Below are 17,346 nucleotides of genomic sequence, written 5' to 3' on the forward strand. Positions count from 1 at the left end.
ACTGGCTGCCAATCACTGTGTGTGGGCGGGGTAATCAGGACACTGGCTGCCAATCACTGAGCTTGGACGGAGTAATCAGGACACTGGCTGCCAATCGCTGAGCGTGGGCGGAGTAATCAGGACACTGGCTGCCAATCACTGTGTGTGGGCGGGGTAATCAGGACACTGGCTGCCAATCACTGTGTGTGGGCGGAGTAATCAGGACACTGGCTGCCAATCGACGAGTGTGGGCGGAGTAATCAGGACACTGGCTGCCAATCACTGTGTGTGGGCGGGGTAATCAGGACCCCTGAGAGAAGCTTCCTCTCTATGTAGATTGGATGCCTTATCACATAAAATAATGACACGGATTCATCTGGCAGAAAAAAAAAATGAGAACAGAAGGTTTATTAGCGGCCGCTGCAGACATGCGCAGCGAGGAGGGGAATAATACTTCATCCTAAAAACTAAACCAATAAAACGCGGCCAGAAGAAATGAGATCCTGGTACCCCCCACATCCCCTTCACATAGAGGGGCAGCCCCCGACACTGTGTCCACCCGTAGCCAGTCCTTCCAGTGTAATATATAGGAGATGAGATCGGCTTATCTTCTATCTGAATTTGGGAAAGCTGGGTATATTGCAGCAATTAAAGGGGCATCATTCAGCTTTCCGAGACTACGATCCTGGTTATCTAAGCAGCTTTACCATTTAGTATTTTAGGAAAGTAGGGTGACAACTTGAGTAATGGTCACCCAACTTTCCAAGATATGAGACCTATGAGATATGTTCTCGTTACTGACTAGTGAGGCCGATTCCCCATTCCTTGGCTCCAGGAAACTATAGAAATGTTGGGTGACAGCACCTGCGAGATCTGAATCAGTGACCCTACCGCTCATCATCCTGAAGACGACAGCGGGAGATTTGCCCCTTTAAATAACTCCTCCCACAATTCAGACACCAATGCATTCTGGGTAGCCGATCCTTCCTGTGATCCTTATAAATTATTCTAAGCAGCTCAGTCACATTCATCCCGTGTCCGGTGCTCAGTGGTGGCGCGGTAACGATATGACCAGTAGAAAAATAGGAGTGTTCCTTTAAGAGTGCGGCAGACTTTTTGGCAATGAGACGTGCCCCCCCCCCCCCCTTTATTAATCAGTGGCACCTGTGCTGCGCTCCCTCCTTCAGGCAGATTATTTTTAGGCATTAAGGAGTTCGTGTTCCTTATCCGTCTTCCCTACGGCGTCCGGGTTGGATAAAGGATCGAGGTCGGCGAAGAGGTTGTACCAGGTGGACAGATCTTTTGTGCTTTTTGATGTATCTAAAAAAAAGTAAAAAAAGTAAAACTATTAAAAAACAAAACAAAAAAAACACATCACTCAAACTCAAGGATTGTGCAACTTCTTCCCACAACTTCCTATCCGGTAACTTTTTGAGCGTTCTCTCACTAGTAATGGATGACCCCTATCCCTTTAAGAGGCTCCTCCAATCCCTTAAAGGGGAAGTCTTCTTTAGTCTGTAGAAGAGACATCACCCAGTTCTTATTTTTCTTAACTTTTGTAACTTTCTTGTGCTTTATTTTTATACATGTGGAGGCGGCCATATTGGAGACGCTGTCTGTATAGTCAGCGCAGCAGGGAGTGAGCGCTTTATGGCAGCTGCAGTGAATAGAAGTTAAAGGACCTAAACGTGTCTGGAGACTACAGCCCCCTCCTTCCCAGTCCAGTCATATCGGCTGCTGTCCTGCTTTATCTGGCCTCTATTAAAGGGATAGTCCAGCCAGCAGCTATCTTTGAGTGAGGACTGGGTTCCCCATTCTAGCAGCTAGACCACCACTAGTATGGCAGGGGATTGGTGAAATTTGCTTCTTCCCAGAAAGCCCCTTAACCAACTTTCAAATAATAATGTGATGACTCTGCTGTTCTGCCCCAGTCTATACAGTAAAGCATCTTAGTTGTATTTTCTGTTATTAATACCCCCTTTAACTAGGTGTTAGAAACCGGTCCTGTCTCTTATCCTCCTCCCCCTGGGTGCTCCCAGCCATTCAGAGGAGGCGCAAGGTGTCACATGACTTCATAAGAAGCAGTAAGCGGCCTGTCCTGCCCACTTACCTGACCCAGTTGTATGGGCACATAAAGGGGAGGGGGATTTTTGTGTGTGTAATTTTGCATGAACTGTGATAGGCCAAGGGCCGCAGTAACAGGATCCCTTTAAGAGTACAGATTTTACAGCATCCACCAGGTACAAGAGATAAGAGAGATGCATGACTGAGCAGAGAATGGCGGCAGGCGAAGGACTTACCTCTCACCGGAGTCCTGGTACTGTTCTGGTTGAGGGTGCTGGGTGCGGCAGGGAGGCCGGATGATGAGGGTGATGATGATGAGGCCCCCCCGCTGTTAGCCGACCAGTCTGTAATACAAGGACAAACTCATGACAATCATGGACCGACATCAACTATTAGATCCATCAGTCGGCGGCGACTGCAGATCCCCCGCTGGGGATCAGCCAATGGGAACCAATCTTAAAGGGGTCTTCTCACTCATACATTCCCCTACTTACAGGAGAGGGAGGGGGGTCTGACTAACCCCACTTGGTGCACGCTCAGCCAGCGCTCCATTCACTTCCCATTGTCAGTCACATAGCAGTGAATGCAGGAAAGCAGAGGATGCACCAGCACCCAAATCACACAGGGGAACTCCAGGCGACTCACGGACCCCCGTTCTCCTGATACCGACCCCAACAATCTCTCCCCCTCCCCCATTTGTTGAAGGGGTAGCTGTGTGAATACTTGTTTGGGAAACATTTATTCCTTTTGACTCCTCCATAGACATGTACACTTTGTTCGGCTGAGCATGCATGTGTTGTCCATAGAAAGAGGGAATTGTTAAATAAAACCCTGGGAGGTAATGGGAGATGTTCCATTTGCCCCCGATTAGGAGGACAGTCCAGAGTGTCTATACACATTATAAACTGATCGGACCCTATAAACTGGTTTCAGTCTCTATTCACCTGATGTGCATCGCCCTCACTCCTAAGCTCCATTGCTTTATATGTATCCCCTATGAGATGTAAAGCGCTACGGAATAGGATGGCGCTATAGAAATAAAGATTGTTATTATGTTTAGAGAGGTTGGACATGTGTACACACCTGATACTTCTCACAGCTGAGGATCTGTTACAATGTAGACAACTTCCTGTGATAACTGCCCCAAAGCAGCCACATAAAACTGTATCAAATTCTCTATGAGACGGAATGAGCGTATATCAGTGTATCAGATGGAACGCTCCCAATCACTGACAACAAGCAGAGATCTTGGCTCATGAGACAGTGACTGTACATGAGAAAACCTGAGCCAATGCCATAGTCTTTCCTCTATACAGAATGTGTGGATTTCCCCTTTAAGAGACGACTACAAACCATGAAAAGCCGCCTGGAAGCCGCTGAATTCTTGGTCAAACAATTGTGAAGGAAGGAAACCAGAGGAGGGTTCAGGGTTCTGCTCCGGAGGTGCTGGGCTTAGAGGCTGAGCATTGCAGAGGGGCTCCCCGAATACAGCCGTCCACTCCTTCCCCAGGTCCCCGCTATCCAACGACGAGGCCCCCAAAATTTCATTCAACAGCTGCATCTCATCCTTCTCCAGAGCGTCCACCTCCAGGGGGTCACCCAGGGGGTCCTTAGAGGAGGCTAAAAGCAGAAAACTCTGTCAACTTATAATTATCATATAGTGCACTATAATACTGCCCCCTATGTACAGGAATATAACTACTATAATACTGCCCTCTATGTACAGGAATATAACTACTATAATACTGCCCCCTATGTACAGGAATATAACTACTATAATACTGCCCTCTATGTACAGGAATATAACTACTATAATACTGCCCCCTATGTACAAGAATATAACTACTATAATACTGCCCCCTATGTACAAGAATATAACTACTATAATACTGCCCCCTATGTACAGGAATATAACTACTATAATACTGCCCCCTATGTACAAGAATATAACTACTATAATACTGCCCTCTATGTACAAGACTATAACTACTATAATACTGCCCCCTATGTACAGGAATATAACTACTATAATACTACCCCCTATGTACAAGAATATAACTACTATAATACCGCCCCCTATGTACAAGAATATAACTACTATAATACTGCCCCCTATGTACAAGAATATAACTACTATAATACTGCCCCCTATGTACAGGAATATAACTACTATAATACTGCTCCCTATGTACAGGAATATAACTACTATAATACTGCCCCCTATGTACAAGAATATAACTACTATAATACTGCCCCCTATGTACAGGAATATAACTACTATAATACTGCCCCCTATGTACAAGAATATAACTACTATAATACTGCCCCCTATGTACAAGAATATAACTACTATAATACTGCCCCCTATGTACAGGAATATAACTACTATAATACTGCCCCCTATGTACAGGAATATAACTACTATAATACTGCCCCCTATGTACAAGAATATAACAACTATAATACTGCCCCCTATGTACAAGAATATAACTACTATAATACTGCCCCCTATGTACAAGAATATAACTACTATAACACTGCCCCCTATGTATAGGAATATAACTACTATAATACTGCCCCCTATGTACAGGAATATAACTACTATAATACTGCCCCCTATGTACAAGAATATAACTACTATAATACTGCCCCTATGTACAAGGATATAACTACTATAATACTGCTCCCTATGTACAGGAATATAACTACTATAATACTGCCCCTATGTACAAGAATATAACTACTATAATACTGCCCCCTATGTACAAGAATATAACTACTATAATACTGCCCCCTATGTACAGGAATATAACTACTATAATACTGCCCCCTATGTACAGGAATATAACTACTATAATACTGCCCCCTATGTACAGGAATATAACTACTATAATACTGCCCCCTATGTACAAGAATATAACTACTATAATACTGCCTCCTATGTACAAGATTATAACTACTATAATACTGCCCCCTATGTACAAGAATATAACTACTATAATACTGCCCCCTATGTACAGGAATATAACTACTATAATACTGCCCCCTATGTACAGGAATATAACTACTATAATACTGCCCCCTATGTACAGGAATATAACTACTATAATACTGCCCCCTATGTACAAGAATATAACTACTATAATACTGCCTCCTATGTACAAGAATATAACTACTATAATACTGCCCCCTATGTACAAGAATATAACTACTATAATACTGCCCCCTATGTACAGGAATATAACTACTATAATACTGCCCCCTATGTACAAGAATATAACTACTATAATACTGCCCCCTATGTACAAGAATATAACTACTATAATACTGCCCCCTATGTACAAGAATATAACTACTATAATACTGCCCCCTATGTACAGGAATATAACTACTATAATACTGCCCCCTATGTACAGGAATATAACTACTATAATACTGCCCCCTATGTACAGGAATATAACTACTATAATACTGCCCCCTATGTACAAGAATATAACTACTATAATACTGCTCCCTATGTACAGGAATATAACTACTATAATACTGCCCCCTATGTACAAGAATATAACTACTATAATACTGCCCCCTATGTACAGGAATATAACTGCTATAATACTGCCCCTATGTACAAGAATGTAACTACTATAATACTGCCCCCTATGTACAAGAATATAACTACTATAATACTGCCCCCTATGTACAAGAATATAACTACTATAATACTGCCCCCTATGTACAAGAATATAACTACTATAATACTGCCCCCTATATACAGGAATATAACTACTATAATACTGCCCCCTATGTACAGGAATATAACTACTATAATACTGCCCCCTATGTACAGGAATATAACTACTATAATACTGCCCCCTATGTACAAGAATATAACTACTATAATACTGCCCCCTATGTACAGGAATATAACTACTATAATACTGCCCCCTATGTACTGGAATATAACTACTATAATACTGCCCCCTATGTACTGGAATATAACTACTATAATACTGCCCCCTATGTACAAGAATATAACTACTATAATACTGCCTCCTATGTACAGGAATATAACTACTATAATACTGCCCCCTATGTACAAGAATATAACTACTATAATACTGCCTCCTATGTACAGGAATATAACTACTATAATACTGCCCCCTATGTACAAGAATATAACTACTATAATACTGCCTCCTATGTACAGGAATATAACTACTATAATACTACCTCCTATGTACAAGAATATAACTACTATAATAGTGCTCCCTAAGTACAGGAATATAACTACTATAATACTGCCCCCTATGTACAGGAATATAACTACTATAATACTGCCCCCTATGTACAAGAATATAACTACTATAATACTGCCCCCTATGTACAAGAATATAACTACTATAATACTGCCCCCTATGTACAAGAATATAACTACTATAATACTGCCCCCTATGTACAGGAATATAACTACTATAATACTGCCCCCTATGTACAAGAATATAACTACTATAATACTGCCCCTATGTACAAGAATATAACTACTATAATACTGCCCCTTATGTACAAGAATATAACTACTATAATACTGCCCCCTATGTACAGGAATATAACTACTATAATACTGCCCCCTATGTACAAGAATATAACTACTATAATACTGCCCCCTATGTACAAGAATATAACTACTATAATACTGCCCCCTTTGTACAAGAATATAACTACTATAATACTGCCCTCTATGTACAGGAATATAACTACTATAATACTGCCCCTATGTACAAGAATATAACTACTATAATACCGCCCCCTGTGTACAGCAATATAACTACTATAATACTGCCCCTTATGTACAAGAATATAACTACTATAATACTGCCCCCTATGTACAAGAATATAACTACTATAATACTGCCCCCTATGTACAGCAATATAACTACTATAATACTGCCCCTTATGTACAAGAATATAACTACTATAATACTGCCCCCTATGTACAGGAATATAACTACTATAATACTGCCCCCTATGTACAAGAATATAACTACTATAATACTGCCCCCTATGTACAAGAATATAACTACTATAATACTGCCCCCTTTGTACAAGAATATAACTACTATAATACTGCCCCCTATGTACAGGAATATAACTACTATAATACTGCCCCCTATGTATAGGAATGTAACTACTATAATACTGCCCCCTATGTACAAGAATATAACTACTATAATACTGCCTCCTATGTACAAGAATATAACTACTATAATACTGCCCCTATGTACAAGAATATAACTACTATAATACTGTCCCCTATGTATAGGAATATAACTACTATAATACTGCCCCCTATGTACAAGAATATAACTACTATAATACTGCCCCCTATCTACAAGAATATAACTACTATAATACTGCCCCCTATGTACAGGAATATAACTGCTATAATACTGCCCCCTATGTACAGGAATATAACTACTATAATACTGCCCCTATGTACAAGAATATAACTACTATAATACTGTCCCCTATGTACAGGAATATAACTACTATAATACTGCCCCCTATGTACAAGAATATAACTACTATAATACTGATCCCTATGTACAAGAATATAACTACTATAATACTGCCCCCTATGTACAAGAATATAACTACTATAATACTGCCCCTATGTACAAGAATATAACTACTATAATACTGTCCCCTATGTATAGGAATATAACTACTATAATACTGCCCCCTATGTATAGGAATGTAACTACTATAATACTGCCCCCTATGTACAAGAATATAACTACTATAATACTGCCCACTATGTACAGGAATATAACTACTATAATACTGCCCCCTATGTACAGGAATATAACTACTATAATACTGCCCCCTATGTATAGGAATGTAACTCACCACTTTCTCCGAAGATGAACTTCTCCTCTTGTTTCAGATCCAACAAATCCTCCAATGTCCCTATAAAGCACAGACCCCAATCAGAAGGCTGTCACAATGCAGAGACCCCCACTATACACATCTGGTCGCCCCCTTCTTACCATCAAACATCATGGCACTTTCCTTGTCCAGTTCAGCTTTGAACATAAAAAAGAAAATCAAATTGTCTCATTTAAATCAACTGCACTTTACACTCTGGCGTCTCCCCCCCCCCCCCCCCCGTAACAGGATAAGTTGTTGTTTTCTGCCTGTATGTAAGTGCACCGCCCCTATGTGCTCAATATACTTTGCATCTGCTTCTGTGTGTTACTTTAAATAGCGCCTCTGGTGGTCAGGATAGTTACTGCATCTGCTCTTACTGCCACTATATATATATATGTATAAAAATCAATGATTTTGAAAAAATAAAGTATAAACAAACATGAAATAAAGACTCTACCTGATGACACAGATTCGGTCTCATTCGGCTGCTGGTCGTCCAGAGAAATCAACCTAGGAGAAGAAGAGGATATTGGGTTTCCATACGTGTGGGGGCCGTGACCTCTGGGGGTGGTGTGTGTGTGACCCGTGGAGGCCGTGACCTATGGGGGTCTGTGACCTGTGAGGGAACAGGTGGCATGGTCTGACCTCCACCCCCTGCTGGGATCTATACATCCTGCCTGACATACATATTGTTACAGTAGTGTGTATATGCAAATAATGTATGGAATTTTGCTTACTGCAAAAAAAGGTGTGGCCAACATGAAAGGGTGTGGCTTAAACAGAAAGGGGAGTGTTTTACCGGAAAAAGAAAAGGGGTGTGGCTTAACAAAGGAGTGGCTTATCAGGTACCAGAAAGTCGGCATAGTGTGGCTAAAAGCGAGCCAAATTATTTAATATTTGGTCACATCTACCACAAGTACCTAGGTCTGTCCTGTTTATTAGTACATGTCCCAGCAGTGCAGCCTCAGGCTTTGGGGCCTATAACATGAAATGATCATATCTCGGTGTAGAAGTGAGGGAGGACTAAAAATCAATGTTATGTTCCCCAAAGTGAGCGATATTCCTGCCCCTTACTGGTCGTTGTCCGGCGTCTCTGGAGGAGTCTCCTTGGCTCTCGCCTTCTTCTTAGACTGACGACACAGTTTATCTAATGGATCCTGTAAACTCTGTGGTGAAATAGAAGAAGAAAAAAAAAGTCCAAATTAGTCAAAAATTCAGAAAGCTGAGAAGTCAGTTCTCTTGATATATTGATCATCGGTCAGTGTGACCACCTCTGCAGAGTGTATGACCTCAGCAATGATCCTAGAGAAGGAAGTGTACGAGAAGCCGGAATGATTATCTTTGTATACACAGAGCTGGATGTGTCACAGTCACTAAGGGGTTACACGGTAATTAATGAACAATAATGGGGCTGCGGAGGAGGACGCTCAGGGTCCGTGCAGTTCCCCCTCGATGCCAGAATTGTAGACAAGTGCCACCTGTTCCCGGAGCGTGCGGAAGAGACGCCGCGTCCTGGACATGTTTGTTCTCTGTCGTGACTACAAAAATAACCGGCAAGTAAACGGGAGCAGACCTGGAAGCTGCCGCTATAGTAAACAATATCACTACCCCCCCCCCCCCACGCACTAATCGCAGGACGCCCCCAACGCCGATAATTACTGCGATAATTACTAAAATACAGCGGAGGATTGTGTCACACGTTACATTAATGAACAGAAATTGAACAAAATGTAGTTGAAAAAAACACAGTCACTGCTGCAAAGCTAAGAATCAAGAGAGAACAAAATATCTATATACTACACCACAAAGGAGACCCATCCTCTATATACTACACCACACAGGAGACACATCCTCTATATACACCACCACACAGGACACACATCCTCTATATACTACACCACTCAGGAGACACATCCTCTATATACTACACCACACAGGAGACACATCCTCTATATACTACACCACACAGGAGACACATCCTCTATATACTACACTACACAGGAGACCCATCCTCTATATACTACACCACACAGGAGACCCATCCTCTATATACTACACCACACAGGAGACCCATCCTCTATATACTACACCACACAGGAGACCCATCCTCTATATACTACACCACACAGGAGACCCATCCTCTATATACTACAGCACACAGGAGACCCATCCTCTATATACTACAGCACACAGGAGACACATCCTCTATATACTACACCACACAGGAGACACATCCACTATATACTACACCACACAGGAGACACATCCTCTATATACTACACCACACAGGAGAAACATCCTCTATATACTACACCACACAGGAGACACATCCTCTATATACTACACCACACAGGAGACCCATCCTCTATATACTACACCACACAGGAGACACATCCTGTATATACTACACCACACAGGAGACACATCCTCTATATACTACACCACACAGGAGAAACATCCTCTATATACTACACCACACAGGAGACACATCCTCTATATACTACACCACACAGGAGACACATCCTCTATATACTACAGCACACAGGAGACACATCCTCTATATACTACACCATACAGGAGACACATCCTCTATATACTACACCACACAGGAGACACATCCTCTATATACTACACCACACAGGAGACACGTCCTCTATATACTACACCACACAGGAGACCCATCCTCTATATACGACACCACACAGGAGACACATCCTCTATATACTACACCACACAGGAGACACATCCTCTATATACTACACCATACAGGAGACACATCCTCTATATACTACACCACACAGGAGACACATCCTCTATATACTACACCACACAGGAGACACATCCTCTATATACTACACCACACAGGAGACACCTCCTCTATATACTACACCACACAGGAGACACCTCCTCTATATACTACACCACACAGGAGACACATCCTCTATATACTACACCACACAGGAGACACATCCTCTATATTCTACACCACACAGGAGACACATCCTCTATATACTACACCACACAGGAGACACATCATCTATATACTACACCACACAGGAGACACACCCTCTATATACTACACCACACAGGAGTCACATCCTCTATATCAGGGGTCTCAAACTCGTGGCCCGCGTCCTCTATATCAGGTGGTCCTCTATATCAGGGGTCTCAAACTCACGGGCTGAGCCCTCTCTATAGCCGGTAAGTCTTTGCTGCATATTGCAGCAAAGGCTTACCGGTAACACCCGCGATCGGTGCCAGCACCGATCGCGGGTGCTTTCACAGCGATGGCTGCCGGCAATGCTGCCGGCAGCCTCAAAAAGATAGCGGCGCATGGGCGCCGCCATCTTACCTAGGATCGCCGATCCCCCGGGGGCAGCGATCCGTCTCCATGGTAGCCTCGGGTCTTCCGAAGACCCGAGGCTATTTCGTTTTAACCCCTTCATTACAATGTGCTGATTGCACATTGTAATGAATGAGGAGGAAAATCCCCATATACTGCCATACTATAGTATGGCAGTATATGATAGGATCGATCAGACAACCTAGGGTTAAAGTACCCTAGGGAGTCTGAAAAATAGTATAAATAAAAATAAAAAAAAGTTAAAAAAAAAAAATTATAATAAAAAAACATTAAATTTCAAATCACCCCCCTTTCCCTAGAACTGACATAAATGTAAATAAACAGTAAAAATCATAAACACATCAGGTATCGACGCGTCCGAAAATGCCCGATCTATCAAAATATGATAACGTTTTTTACAATGCGTTTAACCCCGTTACGGAAAATAGCGCCCAAAGTCGAAAATGGCACTTTTTTTCCATTTTGAAAAATATAAGAAAATCTATAAAAAGTGATCAAAAGGTCGTACAGTCCTAAAAATGATATCATTGAAAATATTATCAAATTTCGCAAAAAATGACACCACCCACAGCTCCGTACACCAAAGTATGAAAAAGTTATTAGCGCCAGAAGTTGGCAAAATAAAAAAAAATAATTTTTGTACAGGAGGTTTTAATTTTTGTAAATGTATGAAAACATTATAAAACCTATACAAATTTGGTATCCCCTTAATCGTACCGACCCAAAGAATAAAGTAGACATGTCATTTGGGGCGCTCAGTGAAAGACGTAATATCCAAGCCCACAAGAAAATGGCACGAATGCATTTTCATTGCATTTGGAATTTTTTTCCCGCTTCCGAGTACATGGCATGTAATATTTAATACCATCACTATGAAGTGCAATTTGTTACGCAGAAAACAAGCCGTCACACAGCTCTTTACGAGTAAAAATAAAAAAGTTATAGATTTTTGAAGGTGGGGAGTGAAAAATGGACATGAAAAAACAGGAAAGGGCCCGTAACCGGTTAATCCCCTTCCCTCCGGTACTTGAAGAAGATGAAGTCGCCGCTCTGAACGCACTTGGTGCAGGTCAGAGCGGCGACTTCATCTTCTTCGATGGGAGGGACACGGGGAGGCAAGTACTGGGGGAGGAGGGGGGGATGGAGTGTCCCTGACTGGGCTCAGTGCGGTAGGAGCTTGGGACCCCTCGGTGCACAGGACGCGTTCATAGAGAAAACACGTCTCCCCGCTCGGGGCTTTCCTTGCGCTGGGAGACGCCATGACATTTGAATCTGAATAATGATATTTTGTAAGCGCATTTTGTGTGGAAAACTTGATGCGGCCCAGCCTTACCCAGAATCTACCTCCAGCGGCCCCCAGGTAAATTGAGTTTGAGACCCCTGCTCTATATACTACACCACACAGGAGACACATCCTCTATATACTACACCACACAGGAGACACATCCTCTATATTCTACACCACACAAGAGACACATCCTCTATATACTATACCACACAAGAGACACATCCTCTATATACTACACCACACAGGAGACACATCCTCTATATACTACACCACACAGGAGACACATCCTCTATATACTACACCACACAGGAGACACATCATCTATATACTACACAACACAGGAGACACTTCCTCTATATACTACACCACACAGGAGACACATCCTCTATATACTACACCACACAGGAGACACATCCTCTATATACTACACCACACAGGAGACACATCCTCTATATACTACACCACACAGGAGACACATCCTCTATATACTACACCACACAGGAGACACATCATCTATATACTACACCACACAGGAGACACATCCTCTATATACTACACCATACAGGAGACACATCCTCTATATACTACACCACACAGGAGACACATCCTCTATATACTACACCACACAGGAGACACATCCTCTATATACTACACCACACAGGAGACACCTCCTCTATATACTACACCACACAGGAGACACCTCCTCTATATACTACACCACACAGGAGACACATCCTCTATATACTACACCACACAGGAGACACATCCTCTATATTCTACACCACACAGGAGACACATCCTCTATATACTACACCACACAGGAGACACATCATCTATATACTACACCACACAGGAGACACACCCTCTATATACTACACCACACAGGAGTCACATCCTCTATATCAGGGGTCTCAAACTCGTGGCCCGCGTCCTCTATATCAGGTGGTCCTCTATATCAGGGGTCTCAAACTCACGGGCTGAGCCCTCTCTATAGCCGGTAAGTCTTTGCTGCATATTGCAGCAAAGGCTTACCGGTAACACCCGCGATCGGTGCCAGCACCGATCGCGGGTGCTTTCACAGCGATGGCTGCCGGCAATGCTGCCGGCAGCCTCAAAAAGATAGCGGCGCATGGGCGCCGCCATCTTACCTAGGATCGCCGATCCCCCGGGGGCAGCGATCCGTCTCCATGGTAGCCTCGGGTCTTCCGAAGACCCGAGGCTATTTCGTTTTAACCCCTTCATTACAATGTGCTGATTGCACATTGTAATGAATGAGGAGGAAAATCCCCATATACTGCCATACTATAGTATGGCAGTATATGATAGGATCGATCAGACAACCTAGGGTTAAAGTACCCTAGGGAGTCTGAAAAATAGTATAAATAAAAATAAAAAAAAGTTAAAAAAAAAAAATTATAATAAAAAAACATTAAATTTCAAATCACCCCCCTTTCCCTAGAACTGACATAAATGTAAATAAACAGTAAAAATCATAAACACATCAGGTATCGACGCGTCCGAAAATGCCCGATCTATCAAAATATGATAACGTTTTTTACAATGCGTTTAACCCCGTTACGGAAAATAGCGCCCAAAGTCGAAAATGGCACTTTTTTTCCATTTTGAAAAATATAAGAAAATCTATAAAAAGTGATCAAAAGGTCGTACAGTCCTAAAAATGATATCATTGAAAATATTATCAAATTTCGCAAAAAATGACACCACCCACAGCTCCGTACACCAAAGTATGAAAAAGTTATTAGCGCCAGAAGTTGGCAAAATAAAAAAAAATAATTTTTGTACAGGAGGTTTTAATTTTTGTAAATGTATGAAAACATTATAAAACCTATACAAATTTGGTATCCCCTTAATCGTACCGACCCAAAGAATAAAGTAGACATGTCATTTGGGGCGCTCAGTGAAAGACGTAATATCCAAGCCCACAAGAAAATGGCACGAATGCATTTTCATTGCATTTGGAATTTTTTTCCCGCTTCCGAGTACATGGCATGTAATATTTAATACCATCACTATGAAGTGCAATTTGTTACGCAGAAAACAAGCCGTCACACAGCTCTTTACGAGTAAAAATAAAAAAGTTATAGATTTTTGAAGGTGGGGAGTGAAAAATGGACATGAAAAAACAGGAAAGGGCCCGTAACCGGTTAATCCCCTTCCCTCCGGTACTTGAAGAAGATGAAGTCGCCGCTCTGAACGCACTTGGTGCAGGTCAGAGCGGCGACTTCATCTTCTTTGATGGGAGGGACACGGGGAGGCAATTACCGGGGGGGAGGGGGGGATGGAGTGTCCCTGACTGGGCTCAGTGCGGTAGGAGCTTGGGACCCCTCGGTGCACAGGACGCGTTCATAGAGAAAACACGTCTCCCCGCTCGGGGCTTTCCTTGCGCTGGGAGACGCCATGACATTTGAATCTGAATAATGATATTTTGTAAGCGCATTTTGTGTGGAAAACTTGATGCGGCCCAGCCTTACCCAGAATCTACCTCCAGCGGCCCCCAGGTAAATTGAGTTTGAGACCCCTGCTCTATATACTACACCACACAGGAGACACATCCTCTATATACTACACCACACAGGAGACACATCCTCTATATTCTACACCATACAGGAGACACATCCTCTATATACTACACCACACAGGAGACACATCCTCTATATACTACACCACACAGGAGACACATCCTCTATATACTACACCACACAGGAGACACATCCTCTATATACTACACCACACAGGAGACACATCCTCTATATACTACACCACACAGGAGACACATCCTCTATATACTACACCACACAGGAGATACATCCTCTATATACTACACCACACAGGAGACACATCCACTATATACTACACCACACAGGAGACACATCCTCTGTATGCTACACCACACAGGAGACACATCCTTTATATACTACACCACACAGGAGACGCATCCTCTATATACTATACCACACAGGAGACACATCCTCTATATACTACACCACACAGGAGACACATCCTCTATATACTACACCACACAGGAGACACATCCTCTATATACTACACCACACAGGAGACACATCCTCTATATACTACACCACACAGGAGACACATCCTCTATATACTACACCACACAGGAGACACATCCTCTGTATACTACACTGCTCAAAATTAAAACAAGACGAGAGCAAAGGGAGTGCCATTTAGATTTCACAATTACTTCTTTATATCTTCCAGTCATAGTCCGGGATCAAAGACTCAATTTTCCAGACATGAAAAGCTGATAACTCACCTTTAGTGTTGTGAATTCATATGGCTGGTAGCCCTTGAAGCTTTCATGAATGGCAGCCATTGTGTGGGATGTTTTCTCCCAAAAGTAAAGTAGTGTAGTCTGCCAAAAAGTAAAACAACCAAAAAAAAAAAAAAAAAGTGTTACAAGAATACAGGTTTTTCCTAGAATAATTTAATACAGTAATGACAACTCTAAAAATACAGATGAAAAAAGAGATCAGTAATTATATTTATGAAGCGCCTACAGATTAAGAAGAATTACACAGAGCTTGCCAAATCACTCATTGTCCCCATGGGGCTCACAATCTAATCAACCTTCCAGTATGTTATGGAGTGTGGGAGAAAACCGGAGAATTCTGCCCCCTATGTACAAGAATATAACTACTATAATACTGCCCCCTATGTACAAGAATATAACTACTATAATACTGCCCCTATGTACAAGAATATAACTACTATAATACTGCCCCCTATGTACAAGAATATAACTACTATAATACTGCCCCCTATGTACAGGAATATAACTACTATAATACTGCCCCCTATGTACAAAAATATAACTACTATAATACTGCCCCCTGTGTACAAGAATATAACTACTATAATACTGCCCCCTATGTACAAGAATATACCTACTATAATACTGCCCCCTATGTACAGGAATATAACTACTATAATACTGCCCCCTATGTACAAGAATATAACTACTATAATACTGCCCCTATGTACAAGAATATAACTACTATAATACTGCCCCCTATGTACAAGAATATAACTACTATAATACTGTACCTATGTACAAGAATATAACTACTATAATACTGCCCCTATGTACAGGAATATAACTACTATAATACTGCCCCCTATGTACAAGAATATAACTACTATAATACTGCCCCCTATGTACAGGAATATAACTACTATAATACTGCCCCCTATGTACAGGAATATGACTACTATAATACTGCCCCCTATGTACAAGAATATAACTACTATAATACTGCCCCCTATGTACAAGAATATAACTACTATAATACTGCCTCCTATGTACAAGAATATAACTACTATAATACAGCTCCTATGTACAAGAATATAACTACTATAATACAGCTCCTATGTACAAGAATATAACTACTATAATACTGCCCCCTATGTACAGGAATATAACTACTATAATACTGCCCCCTATGTACAAGAATATAACTACTATAATACTGCTCCCTATGTACAGGAATATAACTACTATAATACTGCCCCCTATGTACAGGAATATAACTACTATAATACTGCCCCCTATGTACAAGAATATAACTACTATAATACTGCCCCCTATGTACAAGAATATAACTACTATAATACTGCTCCCTATGTACAGGAATATAACTACTATAATACTGCCCCCTATGTACAGGAATATAACTACTATAAT

General features: G+C 41.6%; 1 protein-coding gene across 3 annotated transcripts in view; it reads right to left on the minus strand.

Moving 5' to 3' along the window:
* Nucleotides 1-364: 364 nt before the first annotated feature.
* ICA1 (islet cell autoantigen 1) overlaps nucleotides 365-17,346 on the minus strand; it is a 36,799-nt gene continuing 19,817 nt past the window's right edge. For all 3 annotated transcript variants that reach the window (XM_072154367.1, XM_072154369.1, XM_072154370.1), the window contains exons 8-15: nucleotides 15,919-16,017; nucleotides 9,046-9,137; nucleotides 8,429-8,481; nucleotides 8,091-8,126; nucleotides 7,951-8,010; nucleotides 3,397-3,663; nucleotides 2,280-2,387; nucleotides 365-1,299 (exon numbers count right to left, since the gene is read on the minus strand). In XM_072154367.1, coding sequence (XP_072010468.1) covers nucleotides 1,178-1,299; nucleotides 2,280-2,387; nucleotides 3,397-3,663; nucleotides 7,951-8,010; nucleotides 8,091-8,126; nucleotides 8,429-8,481; nucleotides 9,046-9,137; nucleotides 15,919-16,017 — 837 coding nt within the window. In that variant the 3' untranslated portion in view covers nucleotides 365-1,177. The remainder of the gene's footprint in view (nucleotides 1,300-2,279; nucleotides 2,388-3,396; nucleotides 3,664-7,950; nucleotides 8,011-8,090; nucleotides 8,127-8,428; nucleotides 8,482-9,045; nucleotides 9,138-15,918; nucleotides 16,018-17,346) is intronic.

The sequence above is a fragment of the Engystomops pustulosus genome, chromosome 5 (genome assembly GCF_040894005.1).
Source record: "Engystomops pustulosus chromosome 5, aEngPut4.maternal, whole genome shotgun sequence".
Lineage (NCBI taxonomy): Eukaryota > Metazoa > Chordata > Amphibia > Anura > Leptodactylidae > Engystomops > Engystomops pustulosus.